Here is a 25,258-nt window from a genome sequence, read left to right on the forward strand (position 1 = left end):
AGTTACACAGTGCAAACTATTAATGGGCCAAACGTGTCGCCACAGAATGTTTCTACTCACTAGTCTGTGACTAACTGCTTTTCTACAAGACAATATTACATGGTAATCTTTAGTAGTAGTTGTGTAGTGACGTCCAAAGTTTCATTCTTTTTTCAAATGTCCATTTCTGGCAGTTTTATGAGACAATGAAAAAGTTTTCTAATATAATTAAATGTGCTTATTTAGTAGTGCTATCAGGAACAGCTGGACAGTTCCCTGCCAGGCCTAGAGAGGGCGCGGGCAGGTGAACCTCACAAGCCTGCTTTTCTGTGTATTATGCCTTGCCTATTCTCCTTCCGGTTGTATCACCCGTTTCCCCTTTTCCCTAATGTTAATCCCTATAAATAGGGATCCTCTTGTGTCTGTCCTTGTCGGTCATTGTTTAATGTTTAATGTTTAGGTCGCATGGTTATGTCAAGTTTGGTTTCGTTTTGTTTAGTCAAGTTCATGTTCACGTTTAGTCAAGTTCATGTTTATTTAAGTCTTGGTTTTGTTTTGGCCAACCATGCTATGTCGTGAGTTAAGTTTTGTCGTTCCCATGTCTTGTGTTTAAATAAAAGCAGCACTTTGCTGTATCCTGCATATGGGTCTGTCTTCTCCTGCTGTGCGAGTGAACGCGCTACCACGAAGGTCCGGGTTCGAGCCCCGTACACGGCCGGGGTTGCCCAGACGTGACAAGTGGGATGGGGCAGAAAATGTATGACAAAAGTGATGTTATGGAGAATGATCAATACCCATTTATATACAGAACCACAAGTAGTAGAGTACATCCTCTACTACATCTCAGCTTGCAGTCAACAGAAACTTGTTTCAAGAAATATTCCTGATATACACTAGATTACAAACCCTCTATAAGTTAAAGTAAACTCTGCAAGTGCTTAACTTGTGATTTAGTTTTTTAAGCTATTTGAAGTATATTTATCCAGCTTGGTACTATCAAATTAGATATTGATTCTATTTACATTTTTTCCTCTATATCTGAGCAGTGAATGTGGATTTCCCAGGGTGTGAGGGTGGGAATATCTGTGTATGACCAGCTGCCTTCTCTTGAGAGTTGAAGCTGTTATGTGCAGTTTTTTTTATTTTGTTATCACTTTAAATGGCTTGACCAATTTGTTCTATTTTAGGGCTGCAACAGCTAGTCAATAAAGTTAATTAAAGTCAATAATAAAAAATTTCATTTTCAGGTTGTTGGCCTGTGAGGTGAGGCATGCTGTGATGTGCTACATCTCTTGACTTACACTAAACATTTGATGGCAAAGGCAGAGCACAAAACAGTAGAGAAAACCTTGAAGTATAGGAGCTTTATAATTACACTATAACAAAATTAATTACACTCATAACAAAACTAGGAACATGAGAAACTGTGGAAAGGTGATGTCCCTGGTTGAACCATGCTTATTAAACACATTATTTTGAGTTGTCCAATATTATCCAGTTTACTAGCCATGGTGCACATTTATTCCCTTATTTATGTACTTTTCCTGCCCTATCAGAAAACATATTGTGCTTCTTTGTCCAAAGTCATTAATTTGTATTAAAAAAGACAGTGGGCTGAAAATTAGCATGGTCTTCAATGAATGATTAGAGGAACATTTTCTCATTTTAATATAAAACTCCTCAGGAAAACTATACTGAACTATACTGCATACAGCTGCTTTGTATAACTCCACCAGCAGCTCAGCTTTTCTGATCCTTAAAACCTCTCTGCAAAACATCTCTCACTGATGTGAAGTGGATAAAGGCAAACTCTTGTTGGGGCTGTGTTAGGCTGTAGGAGAATTTTACTTAAGCTTTGGGCTCACTTTTATTCAGTACACGTTTTTCAGCTAACTTTCAAAAATTCAGCAAAACAACACAACAGTGGACAGACCAACAGTGATCTGTCCCGGGTTGGCAGAATTTGCTCAATCAGGCTCAAGTTCACACTCTTTGGCATGTGTGAAAACTAATAAGACACAGGTCAGAATCAACATACACTATATTGCCAAAAGTATTCGCTCACCTGCCTTGACTCGCATGTGAACTTAAGTGACATCCCATTCCTAATCCATAGGGTTCAATATGACGTCGGTCCACCCTTTGCAGCTATAAGAGCTTCAACTCTCCTGGGAAGGCTGTCCACAAGGTTTAGGAGTGTGTTTATGGGAATTTTTGACCATTCTTCCAGAAGCGCATTTGTGAGGTCACACACTGATGTTGGACGAGAAGGCCTGACTCTCAGTCTCCACTCTAATTCATCCCAAAGGTGTTCTATCGGGTTGAGGTCAGGACTCTGTGCAGGCCAGTCAAGTTCCTCCACACCAGACTCTGTCGTCCATGTCTTTATGGACCTTGCTTTGTGCACTGGTGCACAGTCATGTTGGAAGAGGAAGGGGCAAGCTCCAAACTGTTCCCACAAAGTTGGGAGCATGGAATTGCCCAAAATGTCTTGGTATGCTGAAGCATTCAGAGTTCCTTTCACTGGAACTAAGGGGCCAAGCCCAGCTCCTGAAAAACAACCCCACACCATAATCCCCCCTCCACCAAACTTTACACTTGGCACAATGCAGTCAGACAAGTACCGTTCTCCTGGCAACCGCCAAACCCAGACTCGTCCATCAGATTGCCAGATGGAGAAGCGTGATTTGTCACTCCAGAGAACGCGTCTCCACTGCTCTAGAGTCCAGTGGCGGCGTGCTTTACACCACTGCATCCGACGCTTTGCATTGCACTTGGTGATGTATGGCTTGGACGCAGCTGCTCGGCCATAGAAACCCATTCCATGAAGCTCTCTGCGCACTGTTCTTGAGCTAATCTGAAGGCCACATGAAGTTTGGAGGTCTGTAGCGATTGACTCTGCAGAAAGTTGGCGACCTCTTCGCACTATGCGCCTCAGCATCCGCTGACCCCGCTCCGTCAGTTTACGTGACCTACCACTTCGTGGCTGAGTTGCTGTCGTTCCCAAACACTTCCACGTTCTTATAATACAGCTGACAGTTGACTGTGGAATATTTAGGAGCGAGGAAATTTCACGACTGGATTTGTTGCACAGGTGGCATCCTATCACAGTTCCACGCTGGAATTCACTGAGCTCCTGAGAGCGACCCATTCTTTCACAAATGTTTGTAAAAACAGTCTGCATGCCTAGGTGCTTGATTTTATACACCTGTGGCCATGGAAGTGATTGGAACACCTGATTCTGATTATTTGGATGGGTGAGCGAATACTTTTGGCAATATAGTGTACGTTACATGCCAGTTTGACCCATCTCCTCTCCTTATGGCATTATGGGAAGAAGGCAAACTGGTGACAGCAGAGTGAGACCCTTGATTTAGAACCCTTGGTTCTTGGCATTCATGCTGATGTTACATTAACATATAAAATATACTACTGTTGCAACAGTGTTCCTTAATTCCCTAAGGGTGTTGACTTGGACTCTAAATTCTCCTTCGTGGGATGTGCTGGACAAATAATTATGTCCATGGGGCCCCACACTCGCAACTTGCAGGACCTTCAGATCTTCAGGTCTTGTGGAGTTCATTTCTGATTGGGTCAGACCTACGCAATATTAAGCAGGTGGTTTTAATGTAATGGCTGAACTGTATATCCTGGCTGAATGCAGCAATGAACTGTGTACTGCTCACACTTTTCTTTCATAGCCAACTTTTTAAGCAATTTGTGCTACAGTTTCCAGTTCACCAGTTGTAATCAATCAAGGATAACAATAAAGAATTACAATGCAGTGTACAATTCTATAATCTACAATGTTATAATGTTTCAATGACAACATGCACAATTATTTAACTATAGATCTCCAAATAAACATGATTCCTTTTTACAAGGAAGATTCCTAAGTAGGATTCATTTTCAGTGGCATAGATATGGTTGCAACTTTATTGTCATTGCAAAGTACAGGCACATAGCAACGAAATGATGTTAAGCCCCTACCAGAAGTGCAAATTGTAGAAGTTGTGCAAATGAACAAGTGCAGATAAATATGTAAATATGTACATCAATAAATAAGACTATGTCAGTGTGTGCATAGAGAAGTATGTGTAAGTTGTATTTACATATAAAGTGTAAAGAGAAGAATAATTATATATTTGTGCTTTTAAATAAAGTCTATTGTATTCACACAGAGTTAGACACCTGTCTCCTGCCCAAATTTATTACCTATATGTCTTTCAACTGAGATGTAGTGCTGGTCAGTGGTGTAGTGCAGGGTATACGCAGGTATATGGAGCATACCCACTTCTTTATCAGCCGGGTTTGAGTATACCCACTTCTAAATCCCCTCTGATGCACATCATTCAGTTGTGTCTTGCATAAGCGAAAATCATGAAAGATCATCACATGAGTAGCTAACCCAATTAAATTGTGAATAAATGCAAATATTCCCTAAAAACACCCAGAAAAGACAGTGATGTGCTCAGGACGGAGACGCCGGCTTCCCTTTAAATAGGATAGCAACCTCCCCCCCTTCTTCTTGCATGTGAAAGTTATGGTCACATGGTAAGAACAAAGTTTAGCTGCTTAATAATTAACTTGTAAGGTGTGCAATTTGTTCAGTGTATGTTTATCAATGTTCAGTGTTCAGTGTATCTTTGTATGTTTAGTGTATCTTTACCAATGTTCTCAAATACAGCTGAGGGCTGCTTTTGAGAACATTGGTGTAGACTTTGCTTTAGTTGTCTCTTTGTCCTCTGGGTTACTAGGTTACTCTGGACGTTTGGCACACATATTCACTTCCACTGCTATGCTCACAATCAATAGGTTCAAGGTTCAAGGTTTCTTTATTGTCAATACCACCATATGTGCAGACATACAGAGGAATCGAAATACCGTTTCTCTTCTCTCGTCAGTATTAACATTGTAATTACAGTTAGTGTAACAAAGAACAGATTTGTGACGGTACCAGTAGTATACTTATAATAAATAGATATAAATAAACCAGTGAAAAATAAATTGAACTTCTGAGTAAGTGTAAACAGTGAATTCTATTAATATACAAATATATTCAAGGTGCAAATAAGCTGAAGATAGATGTAAACATGAACATAAACATGAAGATAAATGTAAACTTCACAGTAAGTTAGGTAGAAAAACAGCGTGTACAATATGTACAATAGCAGCAGTATGAGTAGTGCAATAAGACTGTAGGTGTAAAGTGCAAAACAGTGTGAGATTGAAATAGTTGGTGCATGTATGCTAAAACATGTAATGTAAGAACAAGTGTTTATAAACAGTCCAGTTTATATAGAATTTTGTCGACAGTATAAAGTGTCTAATGTGCAATAAAGTGTCAGTGAGCTGTGGTTTCAGAGTCCAGGAGTAGGTATGGGAGGAGGGACATGATTGACAGAGTTCAGCATCCTGACAGCCTGATGGATGAAGCTGTTTGAGAGTCTTATGGAGCGAGCCTGGAGGCTTCGGTACCTTCTCCCTGAAGGCAGGAGGCTGAAGTGGAGGTTTGATGGGTGTGAACCATCTGCTGCAATGCTGATGGTTCTACTAGTGAGGCGGGTATGGCAGATATGTACAAGGGAGGGCAGTGAGACACAGATGATCTTGCCGGCTGCTTTCACTATGCGTTGGAGAGTCTTTCGACAGGAGGCAGTGCATCCTCTGTACCATATAGTGATGCAGCTGGTGAGAATACTCTCAATGGTGCCCCGGTAGAAGGAGCACATGATGGGAGGCAGGACTCGTGCTTTCCTCAGTCGGCGAAGAAAGTAAAGGTGTGACTGAGCTTTCTTGGCCAGCGATGTGGTGTTCATCGTCCAGGAGAGGTCCTCAGAAATATGCACCCCTAGGAACCTGGTGCTGTTCACATGCTCGACTGCACCACCGTTGATGGTTAGTGGGGGTGCTGTGGTGGTCCTTTCCTGAAGTCAATGACGATTTCTTTGGTCTTCCCGACATTGAGGAAGAGATTGTTGTCGGCACACCACTGGACCAGATGACTCACCTCGCTCCTGTAGTTGGCCTCATTGTTCTTGGTGATGAGGCCCACTACAGTTGTGTCATCTGCAAACTTTATGATGTGGTTGGTGTTGTAGCTGGGTACACAGTCGTGGGTCAACAGGGTGAAGAGCAGCAGGCTGAGCATGCATCCTTGTGGTGACCCTGTGCTCAGTGTGATGGTCTTAGATGTTTTTCCGCCGACTCGTACATTCTGTGGTCTCTCTGACAGGAAGTCCAGAACCCAGTTACAGAGTGGGAGTTGATTCCTAGGTGTCTTAGTTTGCTTATGAGCTGCTGGGGGATAATTGTGTTAAACGCCGAGCTAAAGTCCAGGAATAGCATACGCACATACGAGTCTTTGGAGTCCAGGTGTGTAAGGGCTGGATGGAGGGCAGTTGAGATGGCGTCTTCAGTGGACTTGTTGGTTCTGTATGCAAACTGGAACGGGTCGTGGGAGTGAGGAAGAATGGATTTAATGTGCCGCATGATTAGTCTCTCGAAGCACTTCATGATGATGGGGGTCAGTGCAACGGGCCTGTAGTCGTTATGGCTGGATGGGTGTGGCTTCTTCGGGACTGGAATTACTGTGGTGGCCTTGAGACACTTGGGGACGACAGCTTGACTCAGCGAGATGTTAAAGATGTTGGTTAGGACATCCTTGAGTTCTGCAGCACAATTCTTTAGAACACGACCAGGTATGTTGTCTGGTCTGGCTGCCTTGCGTGGGTTAATCCTCAGGAGGGTCTTTTCCACATTGTCTGGGGTCAGACACACAGCCTGCTCGTGTGGGAGAGGTGAGATCTTCTGTGCCTGTGTGTTGTTGTAGATCTCAAAACAGCCAAAGACGTCATTGAGGCTGTCAAGTAAAGACATGTCATTGTCACAGGTTCATGGTGGGGGTTTATAGTTCGTAAGAGTTTGAATGCCCTCTGTGTGTCTCTAGAGCTGCTGAAGTGTTCGGATATTTTATTGCCGTATTATTGTTTCGCTTCCCTGATTCCCCGGGACAAGTTGGCTCTTGCAGTTGCTAGGCCTGAAGTGTCACCAGCTCTAAAGGCTGCATCCCGTGCCCTCAGAAGTTTGAACACTTCTCCTGTCAGCCATGGTTTCTGGTTAGCTCGAATAGTGACGGTTTTCCTGTGTGTGACATCGTCTGTTCACTTTAAGATGTATGCAGTAACAGCTTCAGTATATTCTTCTATGTCTGTAAGTTGCTGCTTCTTTGAAGATGTCCCAGTCTGTAGTGTCAAAGCAGTCTTGTAGGGCAGACTGGGCCCCTTCTGACCACACACGTACCTCCTTCTTGGTTGGTCTGATGACTCTCACCTTTGGTCTGTACGCAGGTCTGAGCATGATGGTGAAGTGGTCAGAGAGTCCAAGGTGGGGGAGGGGTGGGCTTTGTATGCTCCTTTGCTGCTTGAATATACTAAGTCCAATGTGTTATTGCCCCTTGTGGAAAAGTTTATGTGCTGATGAAGTTGCGGTAAAAAAGGCTTTAAATCTGCGTGGTTGAAGTCCCCAGCAGTGATGAGAAATCCGTCTGGGTGTGCTGTTTGTTGTTCACTGATAGCGTGATAGAGCTCACTGAGTGCCTCATTCCGGTTGCTGTTGTTAGCACTGGGGGGGATGTAAACAGCGACGAGTAAAATCACTGTGAATTCCCTCGGTAGGTAGAAGGGTCAGCACTTAACAATAATAAACTCTACCAGCGGAGAACAGTGATTTTGGACAACAACAGCATTTTGGCACCAAGCTTCGCTGATATAAACACAAACGCCCCTGCCGCGAGTCTTTCCTCCCTCGGCACGTACTCGGTCGGCAAGGTAGCATGTTAGCCCAGCTAGCTGGATAGCAGAGTCCGGTATGTTTTCATTTAACCACGTCTCCGTAAAGATGAAAACACAGCATTCTCTCACCTCACGCTGCGCAGATCTTATAAGTTGTATGTGGTCCATTTTGTTATCCAGTGATTTTACATTCGCTAAAATAAGGGATGGTATCGTGGATCTGTGTGGGCTGGCTTCTAGCCTAGCCCGGATGCCTCCGCGTTTGCCTCGTTTCTGCTTCCTCTCACAGCGCTTCCGACGCCTCCTGTCTGGGCGAGGTGCCACAGGCGAGGATGGTGTTTTGGTCGGCCAGCGGAAGATGCTGAGATCCCGAAGCTCCTCAGCTACTGTGTAGTCCAGCATGTGGTTTGTTGTCCCTGCTTCAGTTCCCAAAAGGAAATCTCGACTGTACCTAGCTTTAAACAGAGATGACGGCGAACTTTGAGAAAGCATGAACAAAAAGCACTCGAAAATGCACAATTGTACACTGAAGTCAGAGAGAGAGGGGCTGCTGCGTCCATACGCGCTGCCATCTTGTCAACATCTTGTCAACATCATCAATAGGTACCTTAGCTAGCTGATTTGTCATTTGTTATTTGCAAGGATCTATCTCTTAATGGTGAATATATTGTGTAATTGACTGAATAGCAGCCTACTTTACTTTGCTTTTCACTTCATGTCTAGGTGTATATACACCACCAGTCAAAAGTTTGGACACACCTTTTAGTTCAGTATTTTTTGTTTAGGGATTTATTTTCTACATTCTAGAACAATACTGGAGATTTCAAAACTATGAAATAACACACATGGACTTAAGTAATCCATATGTAACGACAACAAAAAAAAGTCAGTTGTTATTTTAAGACACGAAGGTCAGGTGTTCTGGAATAGTTCTTGTAAGAACAGTATTGTCAAGTGCATTTGCAAAACCCATCGAGCACCATGATGAAACTGACTCACATGAAGACCATCCCAGGAAAGCAAGACCAAAATTTACCTCTGCTGCAGAGGGGAAGTTCAATTAGAGTTACCAGCCTCAGAAATCACCAATTAACAGCACCTCAGATTAGAGCCATTATGAAGGTTTTACATAGCATAAGTAGCAGACATATCTCAATATCAACTGTTCAAAGGACATTATTGTGTATTTCAGCCCCCTTCAGCATTGTTTTACAATGTAGAAAGAAATAAACATTTTGACTGGTAGTGTATACATAATAAATGTCTAGGTATATATATATATATATATATATATATATATATATATATATATATATATATATATATATATACTGTATATATATTTATATTTTGTGTAAACTCTAGAGTCTGTTATTTTGATGCTCTAAATCTAGTCCATCTGGCACCAACAACCTTGCAATGGTTAAAGTCACAGAGTTTTTCCCCATTCTGATGTTTGATGTTGACCTGTATCTGAATAATTTTATTGATTTTGCTACTGCCAAATAATTGAATGATAACTTGTCATAACTGCAAAATTTGTGTCCCTTTCCCAAACTGCTGCCTTAAATAGAGACATAATTCTCTAGAATATTTTTGTGTGTTGCAGCATTAGGATTTCCCTTCACTGGAACAAAAAGCCCTAAAACTGTTCCAGCATGACAGTTACCCTGTGTACAAAGTGCACAAGTGCACCAAGGTTGATGTGGAAGAACTGCACAAGAAGAACTTGACCTCAACTGCAACACCACAACACCTTTGGAATGAATTTCAAAGCTGACTGAACACCAAGCCTCCTTGCCAGAGATCAGTGTCCATAGTCTTGTGCTCTTGTAGTCCACATCCACATAAATATAAAGTGGACATCCATAGAAGAGTGGAGGTTGTTAAAATAGGGGAGACATCGCAAATATTAATGCCCATGGAAATGCCCAATACTCTTAAAGTCTTTACATACTTCTGGCCATGTGTGTGTGTAGAAATACAGTTGGATACAACATTTGAACAGTGACACAACTGTCTCTGTACACCATTAAAATGAGACTGCATTGTCAACATTCAGCTTTAATTTAATTCAACAAAAAAATCTAATAGACATTTAGGAATTACAGCCTATTTATATAGTCCCTCTATTTTTATGGTCTAAAACGAACATACTTATAAGGTCTGTTTTTAATATTTGGATGCAAATCTTTTACAATGACTCAGTGATCAATTGAAGTCTGGAACCCATGGATATCATAGAACATGTGACATTTCCTCCTTTGAGATGCTTTACCAGGTCTTTACTACAGCTGCTTTCAGTTGCTGCTTGTTTATGGGTCCTCCTGCCTTCAGTTTTGAAAAGTATGCTTATTTAGGCTAAGGTCAGATGTCGGCCTTTGCCATTTAAGAACATTTAATTTCTTCAACTCAAGAGGATTTGGGTTGCTTTCGTGGTATATTATCCACCTATACTGTGGAACATCATTCTATGAGTTTTGCCACATTTGGCTGAATCTGAGCAGAAAGCATAGCTCTATACACTTTAGAAATCATCTGCAACTTCTATCAGCTGTCACATCATCAATAAACACCAGTGAACCAGTTCCATGGCAGCCACACATGCCCATGCTATAATGTGCTTCTGACTCGCTCATTAGGTATAAATTTAAATTATACTTTGTCATTTTTATTCTGAATTTTTATATTTTCTGTAAATTCCAGTGTTAAAAGCGCTATACAAATAAAATTGAACTGAATTGAGTAACACTGACTGAACCAGGTTTGACAGAAGATGTGGATCATGATGAGCCTTTTCTTTCCCTGTCCAAGATGTTTCCACCCATTATTAATTTTTGTTTCACCTGTCCAAAGAAACTTATACTTAGCAAAGTCTAATCTGGTCTTTCTATTCACGAGTGCTAACAGTGGTTTGCATGTTGAGGTTCCCTTATATTCATGATGTCATTTTTAAATGTACGTTGACAGTGGTATGATGTGAAGGGATTTTTCTTCACTTTTTCTTCACTACAACTTTTGCATCATTCAAATTAGTTGACTTACATTGTCTTCCAGGCCTTGTCGTGTTGCTGAACTCATCAGCATTCCTTCTATTTATTAATGTACCAAATTGTCGATTTGGTCACTCCTAAAGTTTCTGCTATCTCTCTGTTCTTCATCAAGTCTTGTTGATAGATTTTGTTTTTCAAGCCTAATGATGGCCTACTTCACTTGCATCAACACTTCTCTGAGAGATCCCATGAACATCTACCAAATTCAACACTTGGAATCAACCTGACCATGAAACTGCTCATCAGTCAGTTTTTAGCCTGAAAAAATGGAGGGAATATGTAAAAAATGACTAATTCCAAAACAGTTTAATTTTCTTGTTAAAGTCTTTAAATTTAAGCTGGAAGTCTGAACTAAAGACACAAATCTATTGTGACTGTGTACATAAGACAAGATAAGGCCGAACTTTATTGATCCTGAAGGAAATTCTTTTGTTAGAAGATTCCCTGGCAGCAGTGGGATAGGCATAGGTACAATTTTTAAAAAATTGTGTCACGGTTCAAATACTTATGAATCCCACTGTATTTGCAAATGAAATCCAGTCTGAATGTTACACCTCGAAAGGAGTGAATGTGGCACAATAAAGCAGGACCGCAGAGACCCTGGGAAATCAAAACATCAGATCAGTCTGGTCTGATAACCTACAGAACCTTTGGAAAAGCCTAGAGCAAGGCTAAAGGGCAAGGCATACAGCTACAGAGGCTAGACCACATGGTTCAACACCTTTGAAGGCCCAGATGGAGGTTTTGTTTGAGCAGAGCTGATGGAACCCCTAGACTCTTGACCATAGCTAAGCTAAACTGAGCTTTGATGTTCTGGCTAGCTCTGTGAGCTTCTCTTTTAAGAAGGGCACCAGACAGATGCTGCCCTTTAAGATCAAGCTTTTAACCTAGGTCCTTCTCTGGATTTGATTACTTTTTTTCTTAACTGTTATGTGCAGTTCAGGTATGGTATGTTCTTTTTTTGTATCCGCTTTAATGCTGAATGTATTTAAAGTAATGAAACAAATTTCTATTCTATTTTTCTGCAAGAAAGAGTGCCTTTTATGCTTATATGATCTATCTATCTATCTATCTATCTATCTATCTATCTATCTATCTATCTATCTATCAGTAATGTAAATTAAATAAAGATTGGAGTTTCATAATTCTGCTTTGAATGAATAAAATGAAGTGAAGGAGAATTGCTTTTTGTAACCATCTGTATGCAGTCACATGAACATCTCAGAAATAGCCAAGAAGTTATCCTATATTACATTGCAACCCTGAAATATTGGAAATTAACTAACTTTATTCAGTACATCAGAAATCTTATTCTCACACACTAGTAAGACTCCTTTTACACCTGCAAGCTTTTATCTATTTTTTTTTGTTGTTTTTTGGATGCCCCCCAAACCTCCAACTTGATTAGTCAGGAAGTAAAAAAAAAAGTGTTTGATGTTACATGATGCATTTCTGAAAAGTTGAACTTTTGTAAGCCCACTGTTGCCACATCCTGCCCACCCTGTGGCTGCTTCTTATATGATTACACATAAAACTGTACTAGCGGTTGAGAAGAAAACTGAGAACTGTGCCATGTGTAAAATCTTTTCAGGGTTGACATAAATCAGGTTTTAACACATCTAGTGGTGAACACAGTGATCAAATTTGTTTAGGCTATGTTTCCAATGTCTCCGTAGCTTTTGTATTACACTTTGATTTATGTGGTTTATCGCTGATGAGTGAAAATATTTCAGGTATATTCCACAGGAGCATTCAAACAATATGTCTTGTTATTTGTCCAGGTACATGGATTGGGCTGGCATCCTACCGTTAAAGAACATTTATTGCTCTTATGAATTTACCAAAAATATCAATCATAACAAACATGTTTTCTGCATGCACAAATACTTTTGAAACAAACTGAATTTATTAAAGGTCATGACGTAGCAGGTTTCAAATTACCTTAATGGTAATTAAGGCTTTTGTATCATGTAAAGTTCTCTATACTTCCAGTTTTCTGTCAGCCCAATTTTCTGTCGCTGATGTTTCTTGTATGCTTCTTTGTGTTTTCTCTCAAAGGTTACCCATGCCTAATATAATTCCGTTGTGTCACAACACCATTGAGAAGATGGGGTAATTTTCTTAATCACAGCACAAATGCAGAAGCCCGTCTCCATGTCTGAAGACGCAAACTCAAAACCGTATCTATTTTCCTCTCTGGAGGGCCAGGACCAGGCCACTGGCTGCAGTTCCATGGCAACGCTTCATCGGATTGGCAGTTTTGCAGAGACAGGGGAGCTTGGACTGGCCTCAGAGGGCAGTGACAGCAGCAGTCAGGACCCTTCTGCCTCACCCCATAGTGACCATAAGATGACACACTCCTTGCATGAGGATGTGGAGATGAAGAGCAGTGGTTCCAGTGGAAGTGGCACTGAATCGCAAGGAAATGAGTCACATGGCAACGAGTCACATGGAAACTCATCAAACGGGAATGAATCGACTGGAAGTTCCAATAGCAATAGCAAGGATTCAGCTCTTTTGGGATCATCAGGAAGCAACAAGAGGTAATCATCAACTACTTAACAGTGTATATGATTTTAAGGCCCATTCTACCACCACTGTGTATGGAGAACACATTGGTGGTAGATGAAGTGGCCGAACACTAATTAGATGGGGTATAGTACAAGATGTACTATGTTATGTGATTACCCCTAGTACTGGGGTAATCACATAACAGAAGTGTTTGTTCCCACTCCCATCCCCCCTACTCCAATTGAAAATGGCACACAAGTCAAATGTCTCTTTTTCAGCTAAAACAGACAGGCAGCAGCACCTGGTTACTAGTTACTGTAAAACTAGTATATTTGTTCAGTTTCTACCTTAGACAAGTAATTTATGAAATGAATATAATGAAAATGTACTTCGTGCTCATAAGGTTGGATTACACATTATTCCTCTTTGGGGTTGGCAGGTCTTATAATCATTTCATAATATTTATAACAACTCCAAACATGGAATTGTTCACTGGATGCATTTGTTTTCCAGATCCTTGGTTAAAAGCACGGCAGTGAGAGTTTGGTCATTCTAAGATTTAAACTCTCAAACACCCAAGTAGACTGTATAATAATATAGAGGTTTTTTCAAGCACTGAAGTTTCCATTGATGCTACTGTGTACGCCAGCAACTATGACACCAGGTTAATCAAATTTATTCAGAAAACAGTTGTTAAATTGGGTTAACTTAGCTTACTCATATAGCATGCTGACATAAACTAGTATCGATTTGACAGTGCAGCCCAATGACACAAACGGGGTCATGATGCAATTTTGGCCTTTTCTTACAGGTAATGGACATTACCTGTCAGCATCTTACAGAATAAGAAAGACCTATGCTTCACTGAAGGCATCTAACTTGGTCATTCTATTTTAGCAGAAATTTGCATGTTGGAAAGTATCTTTAGACAGATAAGCAATAGTTTTTCAAGAAATCTGTCAAAAAACAGACATTGCAGTAAAGCTGTTTCTATTTCACTACACACCCTAGTAACCATACAAGAAACGACAAGTTACTCACCACATAGTCATTCTCATATGCATTATTTTTACCTTTACTCAGAAAAGGCTTAGAAGCACCCACCACCACCACCAATAATAATAATAATAATAATAATAATAATAATAATAATAATAATAAACAATGTTATTTAACACAGAAAAACCTGCAATTATTGAAGTTTTCTGAGTTTACTTTTTCTGGTTTCTCAGTAAAGCCATGTTTTCACTCTACAGTATTTGACCCAGGGTTGATGTTGCAGGCACAACTGTACATCGTAAAGGATAGTCTTTGGTTGTAAGTCTTAGAATGTTGTGCCAGTTTAGTGCAGCTGCAACCAAGACGAGTTCTGGCAGTGTTGGAAAATTGTGCTTAAAATCTCAGAGTGACCCCTCACACATCTAAAAGCTACCAGTATGAGGATGGCATGTAATTAAACAAACATGGCAGTGTCGATGGTGAAATGTAAAAAAAAAAAAAATGTAATATTGCAGCAACAGAATGTCTATATAATATCTTATCACAATTATATCAAGACAGGAAAAAGGGCTCTGACATGGAAATAAACAGAGGATTAACTACAACTTCCCAGTGTGTAGCTAACTAATTAGTATGTAAATGCTCTATTCATTTTTATGCTTTCCAGTTTAAGAGCTAAAGGTCTGTGCTTTGTTGCTGCACACCTAATATAGCACAGTAATAACATAATAATATAGTAACATAATAATAATATTTCAAATTGATTGCATTTTTTTTTTAACTTCAACAAAGAAGAAATAGAGGCTATTCAAACATGATTAAAATAGAGGCAATTGCTTTCTGGCTGGTGTAATATTAGTGTTTATACCAGCTATAGTTTGTAAGGTGAAAACAGGAACTAACTTGTCTCACAGATGTTCTATGACATGGTATAAATATAAGGTAAATATAAGTATAAATGGTTAAAAAGCAATCTGTGTCATTAATAAAATGTAAAATATAAATACTGGCAAATCAATGTGAATATGCAACATAATGTACTTCAGGTCATACTGTGAAATTAATACATTTCATGGTGGTATAACACCTGCCTAGCGTGCATTGTTATCATACAACAGCTCAGCTTGTCGTTTCTCTCTTTTCTCAAAAGCTTCAGAAGGCCAGATTTGTTCCATAGACCTAAAGAGCAAGACACACCCTAACAATCAGATTAGGGCACTAGCATGTGCTGTATACAAAAAAAACATTTGCATGTATTTTTTGTATTTAAGTACTTAAATCTTAAATCTTTTCTTTTTTATTTAAAAGAATCATGTATACTGCAAAAACATTTAATTCAGTCATTCATGGAGTGAAGTTCAATCATCCATTGCATTTATATGAGCTATAAAGGAACTACGGCATGGTGACAGTTTCAAAATATATTCATCTATCACAACAGTTCATACACTCAGTGTACACGCAGCATGTTTTCCAGAAAACTTTTAGCAATAGTTGTAGTTTCTCTTCATTCACTCAGTCCATACTCATTCTAATGAAACCCTGAACAGCTTTGCAGTTTTATGATGAGCCTTTCTCTGATGTATAGGTACAGTCCCCATGGGTACCCAAAAGGCATGAAAGGATGATAAAGAAACAAATAAAATTCTCACCAGAGGCATATGCACCATTGCAAATCATCATTTTCTATTATTTGTTCAGCTGAGAATGTCAGGTCTGATATTTGTAAAAGGACAGAGGGTATCATTTGTGTGTAATGATAGAAAAAGCATGTCATGTTCCTTTGTAATTCCTCTGCATTTCATTCTCTGTGTCCGTCGGGAAACATTTAATTCCCACGCACTTACAGAGGTATTTCCATGCCAACGTGGCATTTGCGTATGTGATGGGTGTAATTTATTCATAGCCCAATTTCTGTGTTTTTGTCTCAAGCTTTCTCTCCATTTTATTTGGATTCCCTTTTCTATTTTTCTGTTCTTGCTGTTTCAGTCTTTGTTTTTCTCTGCTTTATTTTCTTGTTGGTCATACTTTATACTTGATTCTTGATATTATTTCAGATGTTTCAGTGGGATTTTCTTGACAACATATTGGTTACATCTGAATGACCATGAAAATTCATCAACATTGATGAAAGGACAAGAAGAGTACTTATCAGGGAGGCTGTCAAAAGACCTACAATAACATCAAAGTGGCTGCTGGAATATCTGAAGTATTTGTCACTTTCTGCATGTCTTTCTGTTATATACTTCACATATAAGGCTATGGGGTAGGGTGGCTGGAGGCGAGCCCAAAACCACCTAGATTTTGACAAAACATGTATGCAATCCATTTTTCAAGTATGTTATATTTTGATAAGACCAATGGAGAACAGAACATAATAATATTATAAGAAACATTCTTTGCATGAACAATACCTCACTCAGAGACCACCATAACCATGGTGGGGGCACAGCATCATGCTATGGGTCTGCTTCTTTTAAGCTGGGACTTGGACTCTAATCAAGGCAGAGGACATCATGGATAGCTCCAAATACTATTTTGGCACAAAACCTGTAGGCCTCTGTTATACAGCTGAAGATTCTGACTGGATAACAACCCAAGGCACAAATCCAAAAGAATGGCTTCAGAAGAAGAAGGAAGTTGACCTTTTGGAATGGCCCAGTCAAAAAAAACACTGAAAACCTGTCAAAAGGAAGAGTGAAATAGAATTGCCAAATCAAGACTCTTACCCAGAGAGGATAAGTTCAGTATTACTTGCATAAAAAGGCAACAAAAACAATATGGCATACAGTTTCAATAAATAATTTATTATTAATATTTGTTATACACGATTTTTCTGCCACACAATGTGGTATGTTAACAGAAAGATTTAGTTGCTCAGCAAAAAAAAAATCGACACAAATTATTATAAGGATTATAAAAGAATTCTGTACATGTCCATTGTTAAAAGCATGATACAAATAAAAATAACCACGATTTAAACCTAACTGGTTTATTGGTTTAAAACCTTTATAAGAAAGTTCTAAATTTCCTAAAAATATATAGGAATCCTGTTCCTATATATATAAGAAATGTATGGCATTTCTTATTTCTCTCAGTATATTTAGCTCATCAGCTTAGGTATCCTATTTGTGAACATGCTTTCCTATTTGTGAGCATGCTTTCTATTCCAAGCTCCTTTGGGGACTATTTATAAAGTCTCTGTTTAATCTTTGAAGAGCTTTAATGTCAACTGCACCTGGACAGGTGCTCTGTTTAGTACTTACAGCCCTAAGCTCACAGGACAAACCAGTGGCCTGGATACATGCATATTTATACATTCTGTAATCTCTTTTGATTTATCTTTCAGGAGCCTTAATGTCATTTGCACCTGTATGTTTACCCTTAGTAATTACGCAACTAAGCTATAAGAAAGCTGGAAAAAGCAGTGACCAACACACTCAGAGTTTTAGAAATACATCCTCTCCAAAAATACTGGGACAGCAAGGCCACATTTGCTATACAGAAAACATTTGGGTATATGCCCTGTTGTGATTTGCTAATAGCTTTTAATGTCTAATCTTGGTTTGAGCAGAATTTCATCTCTAAAGGCTGCATTTGTTGTTAAAAGGATAAACAAACCAGAGAACTGTCTATGGAAAAAAGCAAGTAAGTTGGAAGTAAAAAGGAAAAAATTTATCGCAGCCAGTATACAAGCATTGGGCATAGCCAGTTCAACAATTTCATGTTTTGAAAAGTAAAGGAATGACTAGTGTACTAACAACCAGACATCAAGCAGGTCCAAGGAAAACAATAGTAGTTGATAGCAGACCTTGCTATGAAGATAGCTATGGGGAAAAAAAAACACTGACATCAGCAACAACCTTCCTAGGGCAAGAAGCCAAAGGCCAGCTTGGAAATTCCAAAAAATAAATATAAAAATACAAAGATGGGCCACAAAAGTTTTGTCGAACTGCTGAAAAGAAAGGTTCTGCTCATGATCCAGGTCCAGAGGTAATGTCAGGGCTTGGGCTTGCAAGGCCTCTTCTGAACAGACTCATTAATTATTATTGATGATGTAATTCATGATGGTCAGCATGAACTCCATCTATGAAATGGTCTATTTACTTGTGGCCAGCCCATTATTGTAGCACTGAAAAGTAGAACAAGGTATTTGTCTACATGGTTGTCACATAGCGTAATGAACATACACTCCTACTTCATAACATTTACATTACTCTTGTTTGAGATGAATTTGCTGTTTTTAGCAATTTTGCTGCAGAAGGAAATCCTCAATTCTAGCTCTCTGCTTTACACAGCTCGGTCATTTCTACAACAAAGCCATAATTGTGATAGCGCTAAGATGCATTAAGTGACATCAAATTCTTTTGGTAACTTGTAGTAGTAAGCCGGGTGCATCAGTCCATTGAAATAAAGCAGCCAGAGATGGGAATATCTAATTATCTAAATATAGAATGTCTTGATTAAACTATGATAGACCATTTGCAGTTGGAGAACACTGCTCTCAGAATACAGCTACACCTGCAGACAGTACATTAAGAAACATGCCCAGGGACCTTTTTTTTGAATCATCAGGTGGTTTATCTGCATCAGACTTTTGCCAGCCAGTTGACAACTCTTGGTTTATGGATTCTTCCTATACAGTCGCAACACCCCAAAGGCTGTCAGCTCATTTTGTTGCTCTCCATGGTGCTACATGTTATTGCAGGTTTTGTGGGGGATAAATATCAGGGCACTGCATTTTTAAAATAAAAAACTATTGAAAACTATAAAGCATTTACATGAAAACATTTGCATTTATTTAACTGTTCTGAAAAGGATTTAGTGGTTCCAATTCAGATTGTGTTTCATTACTTAAATTTCATTACTTTTTTTTTTGCTTGCAGCTCCAACTCCCACAGTCCTTCACCTCCCAGCAGCTCCAATGCCTTCAGTCTGCTGAGTGCAAGTTCTGAACAGGACAACCCTTCCACTAGTGGATGCAGGTTTGTATACAATGTATAATTGCAGTACATACTTTCATTCTGGTATTAACACTTGTATGTACATCAACATAGAAACTTTAAACAATTACCTGTTGGTAGCCTCCCCCAAGTATGTGATGTGATTTGTGTGAATGTTCTGTACATTTGCAGTAGTGAAGAGTCTGCCAAGGCAAAAACACAGAAAGAGCTGATAAAAACTCTCAAAGAGCTGAAGCTTCATTTGCCAGCAGATAAACGGAACAAGGGCAGCAAGTCCACCACTCTGAACACCCTGAAATATGCCCTTCGCTGTGTGAAACAGGTTGAAGGTGAGCAGAACTCTTAAATCTTTGGTTTTTGTCATGTCCAATTTGGCCTGTTTATCACATCAAGAAAATTTGATTGAAGACTTATAGTTTTCTCTTGAAGCTCTCTATTATTTCTCGTTGGGCTGGTGACCTAGGTTATCTATATTTATGTGGGGGAAATGCATGTTTAGAGTTATGCAGCTAAAGTGTAAAATTGTCAGAGAATGTTTTTCTACAGCATCAAGCCTTAAAACTTAAATACTTGCCTTTAAGTCTAAAACAATAAGGGATAGAAAATGCTGACTGATAAAGAACATGGAGCCTTTTTCTTTGCTGTGAATTGTAATAAGATGTAAAATAAATGGAAGAGACCATTTAAAAATGAAAGATTAAAAGGCTAATATGCACTATTTGACCAAAGGTTTGTGGACAATTCACACTACACATTTACTACCTTCTTTGTTGTTAAGGTTTTCTAATAAGGTTTTCTAATAAGGTCTTCCAGTAAAGGGTAATTGTAAAACTACAGTATACAAATATATCCTATATTCAGTTCAATTACATTTTATTTGTATAGCGCTTTTAACAATGTACATTGTCACAATACACATTTACAGAAATATACAAATTCAGGATACAAATTTGTGGTAATTGCAGTCCAAAGCCAACTTCATGGTTTCCAAGTGGTACTATTCACAGCAATGTCATGTATTTCCAGGATGTCCATCTAAGGTCAGCAGCAGTGAGCAGCCTCCAATTATTTACTTACACCGATGAGAAGTAAGGCATCAGAATGGATCAGGCAGGAGCAGAAGGGTCAGGATCACTGGCTTGTCAGGAATAGCATGTCTACCTTGACAGCTAGAGAGAGAGCTAGAATGCACAGATTATTAGGTATGCTTATTGTCAAGTAAGAAAAAAAACTATTCACAAAAGGCTTGACTGGAACATCCATACAGGCAATACAATAATCCAACCTAGAGGTAACAAAGGCATGAATTAGTTTTTCTACATTATGTAGTGATCCAGGAAGATTTTTATTTAGCTATCCTAGTAATATTATCTTTGTGAGCTTTAAATGAAAGACTGGGGTCAGTAATCATACCAAGGTCTTTCATGATGAAACAAAAGGCCATCGAAAGTTACTGTGTAATCTGAAAGCTTAATTCTGGCTGCATGTGGTATTAGTACAAGTACTTCAGAGTTAAGTAAGAGGAAGTTAATAAGTATCCACTGTCTAATATGCTTTACACATTCTTTAACTTTATTAAACTGGTGCCTCCCATCTGGCTTTGCTGAAACATACAACTGTGTTTTACCAGCATAACAGTGGAACCTATTACAATTTTTACAATTAATCGGTAGCATTTATAAAGAAAAAAAGCAGTTGGCCTAAAACAGACATTTGCGGAATACCAAACTTTACCTTGGTGTGCATAGAGAAGTCAGCTATAATGACAAACTGATAATGATCAGTGAAGACTTGGAGAGGGTTGTTCCATTAACTCCATCAACATTTTCTAGCTTATCTAGGAGAATAGCATGAGCAGTGGTGTCAAAAGCAGCATTGAGATTCATTGATGATTTTGAAGAAGAAATTAATAAAATTAGTTTTTGAAGGCGAGTAAGACATTCTAATCCTTGATATGATCGAGTACTGTTATCTGCATGTTTAGTTATCAAATTGTTTAAAATTATAGTCTGAATTTTTGCCTGATATTTTCAATTTTGCCACTGGTACAATTTGATTATGTGCAAGTTTCTGTTGTGGTCTTATTCCTGGCTAATTTTGCTGCAGGATTAAATTAGAATCTAGGATCTACAGACATGTTAGTGTTTTTATTAATTATGAACTATATAATAGTGTGCAGTGCAAGCAACAGTTTGGTGAAGGCTCACATGTTGGTTTGGTGCTTGGGTGTGTACAAACTTTTGGCCATATAGTGTATATGATATGATATATGATGATAATGGGAAGATAACATATATTGAAATAAACACCAGTAAGAGTCTAGTATATTGCTGAAATATTGCTCCATTGATGAATGGGGTCTAATATGCTTTATTTTATGAAATATATTATATATTAAATATTGTCACTATTATATACTTAATATTGGCCTCAAAAGGCATTTAATTTATTTACAGACCAATTACAGAATTTCAGTATGATCTTGTGGTTACAAAAAATGTCAAGTAAAGGCACTGGACATAACTTAAAGGGAATTCCCGACTTCTGGTCTGGTTCAAATTGCTCCACGCTCAGGCTGATATCACGTTTGCAAAATTGGCAAAACATGATATTTAATTTGTATGACATCATATTTTATACATTCTGTGACATTTTAGTCTGTAGTGTGTCTGCATTTCACAACACATACTTAACACACCCTTATAACTTCTTATATCAAGTAATCAATTAAAAACATTGCTTCCAATTAATCAGCGTTCGATTTTGATTTCTGCTGTGACTTTTATTTCAGCTAATGAAGAGTACTACCAGTTGCTTATGATCAATGACAGCCAGCCATCTGGCCTGGATGTATCCTCATATACGATAGAGGAGATCGACAGCATCACATCAGAATACACGCTGAAAAATACAGTAAGTTCCACATGTTGGTCCTTCTGCCCAAAAAAATTAAGGGGACACTTAAATCACACATTGGATCTTGAAAAACTAAAAATAAGTTAAAAATCTTTACTTATATGCATGTATAATTTGTTGAGAGCAAAATGATGTGACAATGATCACTGGAAACCAAAATCATCAACCCACTAAGGATTGCATTCAAAATCACACCGAAAATCAAAGTAAAATGTTGAAATTGCAGCCTGATCCAACCTGCATGAATTTCATCATGACAACTTATAATGTAAGGCAGTAGTGTGTATGGCCCCCACATGACTCCCGACAACACCTGGGCATGCACCTGACATGGCAGATGGGGTCCTGGGGATCTCCTCAGATACCGGTCCTGCTGCTCGGTTGTTTCCATTCCACAGCCCTGTCCAGCTCTCCTTTTGTAATGGGCCATCTCCCAGTATCTTCTCCATGCTCTTGAAACCTTTGCTGGGAGACACACCAAATGTCCTTGTAACGGCACGTATGGATGTGCCATCCTGGAGGAGCTGGACTTCCTGTGCAACCTGATTGGGTTTCAGGTACTGCCTTATGCTGTTAGGGTCCTTGTCCATTAGTAAAACACAACACTAGAGACACATCAGTAAGGAAGGATAATTAGAAAGCAATTGTCTGTGGTCACTAAAACCATTCCTTTTTTTGCTGCTACCTCTCAAGTGCACCTGTTGTCACTTTCATTTAAACCAAAGCAGGTGAAACACAATTACTTCACAATCACTTTTCCTAACTGGACGGACTGATATTCCTAAAGTTTAACTGACTTAGTGTTATCCTGTGATGATTAAGTCTTTCCTTAATTTTTTAGCATTGTATATTTAAACTGATATTTAGCATGTGGTGAAATATTCTAATTGTTGCAAGTGACACATCATTTCCACTAACACTTTACTCCACAGTTAATAAAACTTCTTTTCAGACTGATTTTTTCAATGAAATCTTTTTCCGAGCCTTATGATATTATTATTTACAGCAGACCCTGTAGTGTTTAGATTTTGAACAGCAGAAAATGAAACACTAACTATGGAGTTACTCTCCACAAATAAACAGTGTGGGATCCAGCATTAGTGCCACCCATGATTACTCATCAGACAGCTCAGTTGTTTTATGGTAGGTTCTTTATTTTTGCATAAAAACTAGACTCAGAAGCTAGACTCTTGATTTTCGTTTTTTCTAGATCTTCAAATCCCATTGTCCTGATGCAGGAAAATAGAATAACATAACTTAGACCATAATAGTTTATTCTCTGCTATGTTTCTAGGGGCACTCTTTAGGCGTGATTTGAACTTTTTTAATCATATCAAAGTGCAATTACAGTGTAATTTATTAATATTTTTGATCTTTGAGTGGTTAAATGTACTGGCTAATAATGACACCTAACATGGTTTATGTGTAGGACATCTTTGCAGTGGCGGTATCCCTGATCACAGGCAAGATTGTATACATCTCCGATCAGGCAGCATCCATTCTCAACTGCAAGCGACACGTGTTCAAGAATGCCAAGTTTGTGGAGTTTTTAATACCACAGGACGTCAGCGTGTTCTACAGCTTCACCACACCATATAGGCTGCCATCTTGGAGCATGTGTACAGGAGCTGGTATGACACACATGTCTTATCCACAGTCTAGATTGCTGCTGCGAGGGCTGTCAACAGCAGCCTCACGAAACACATTATCCCACATGAATGCTGATGAATTCGCTGAGATTTCCAGAGTGAGTGCGTCATTCTGTTCTGATTCAGTCTACAGCAAACTCTTCTTGTGCCATTGAGTCATTTTTAGAACAGGGAGGCGGAGAGCCAAAGATTAAAAAGCTCAAGTCTGGAGCAGGAATCTCTTTATTGGTTTAGAATGCCACTTGTGTGTGCAATTCAATTCAGTTACTGAAAATAGGGAGATAATTTTTTTTTTTACAGAGATTACCAATGTGTTCCAGGTAACAGCCTGGGGAGGCTAAAACAATTATTTGGGATTTGTTTTATCAGATGGTAGCCACATGGTGAACAGATGGTGGCTGATGTGACCCTTAAAATAAGTTTTTCCACCTCGGTTGCCTCCTCAATTCTAATCTCCAGTCTCTTGTGTTTATTTTAATCATCATTATAGCACTGTAGGGTTTTTTTTTCCAGTGTTGTCATTATTTGGTCATTAAAAACAAAAAGACAAAAATTTGACCATTGCATGTATTCAGTTCACACAAGAGGATGTGCTGTTATAGAAAAAAAAAAGTCAGTGACTAATGCCATTACCACCTTAATGATGATTATTTTCTGAAGACAACATGCCCCTTAGTGTTTATTTATCTTGTACCAAAAAAATAATTATTAATAAACAACATGCTTTTAACTGTTTGTAGTTACATTTAATGTGGAACATTCTAGAAATGAGTTAGTTCCTTTATATTACACTAGAGCAGGTATTATTTATATTCTATTAATTATCTGTTTTATTTTGTTAAATAATGACACCTTTTTAGTCTGATTATTAGCCTTACAATATTTGCCGCATTTATCACACAAGGCCCTGTGAATGAGCTACTACAGAAACGACACCATATTGAAATAAGAACATTCATTTGAACATGCGCTTTGAATTACAGCTTGCACTACTGTGAGAGTTGTTATAGAAAAAGAATCCACGCCTTCTTTTCAATAAGATTCAAGAATTCAGCAGTTCTATGGTATAATGGGTTTCAAACGGCAGCCGTCAGTCTTACAGCTCTGTAGTAACAAATATCTTATTTTTTCCCCTCAAAGAATCTTCACCTTCTGACTGCATGCAGGAAAAGTCATTCTTCTGCCGCATCAGGTGTGTATAACTATATACTTATATATGTGCATCTGGAAAATATATAAATATAATATATATAAATATTGCTTCATCATCAGTAGGATTGAACTGAAAAATTTCTTTTACTACCAGAGCTCCTTTGATATATTTTTTGGTATCTCACTATTGAACATGCCCCCTCATACTGTCCTTTCACATTGCTATTCCTTACAGATAATTA

The 25,258-nt window shown here is 38.7% G+C and overlaps 1 protein-coding gene across 3 annotated transcripts in view; it reads left to right on the forward strand.

Annotated features, from left to right (window-relative positions):
- The window catches only part of per2 (period circadian clock 2), a 51,656-nt gene that overhangs the window by 9,279 nt on the left and 17,119 nt on the right, over positions 1–25,258 (forward strand). For 2 of the 3 annotated variants that reach the window (XM_058418382.1, XM_058418383.1), the window contains exons 2-7: positions 12,884–13,368; positions 19,222–19,320; positions 19,471–19,628; positions 22,091–22,212; positions 23,645–23,846; positions 25,005–25,056. In XM_058418382.1, the coding sequence (XP_058274365.1) occupies positions 12,962–13,368; positions 19,222–19,320; positions 19,471–19,628; positions 22,091–22,212; positions 23,645–23,846; positions 25,005–25,056 (1,040 nt within the window). In that variant the 5' untranslated portion in view covers positions 12,884–12,961. Of the gene's footprint in view, positions 1–12,883; positions 13,369–19,221; positions 19,321–19,470; positions 19,629–20,470; positions 20,502–22,090; positions 22,213–23,644; positions 23,847–25,004; positions 25,057–25,258 lie in introns of those variants that run through there. The other variant, XM_058418384.1, reaches the window with a different exon arrangement.

This window comes from Hemibagrus wyckioides, linkage group LG20 (assembly GCF_019097595.1).
Source record: "Hemibagrus wyckioides isolate EC202008001 linkage group LG20, SWU_Hwy_1.0, whole genome shotgun sequence".
Classification (NCBI taxonomy): Eukaryota; Metazoa; Chordata; class Actinopteri; order Siluriformes; family Bagridae; genus Hemibagrus; species Hemibagrus wyckioides.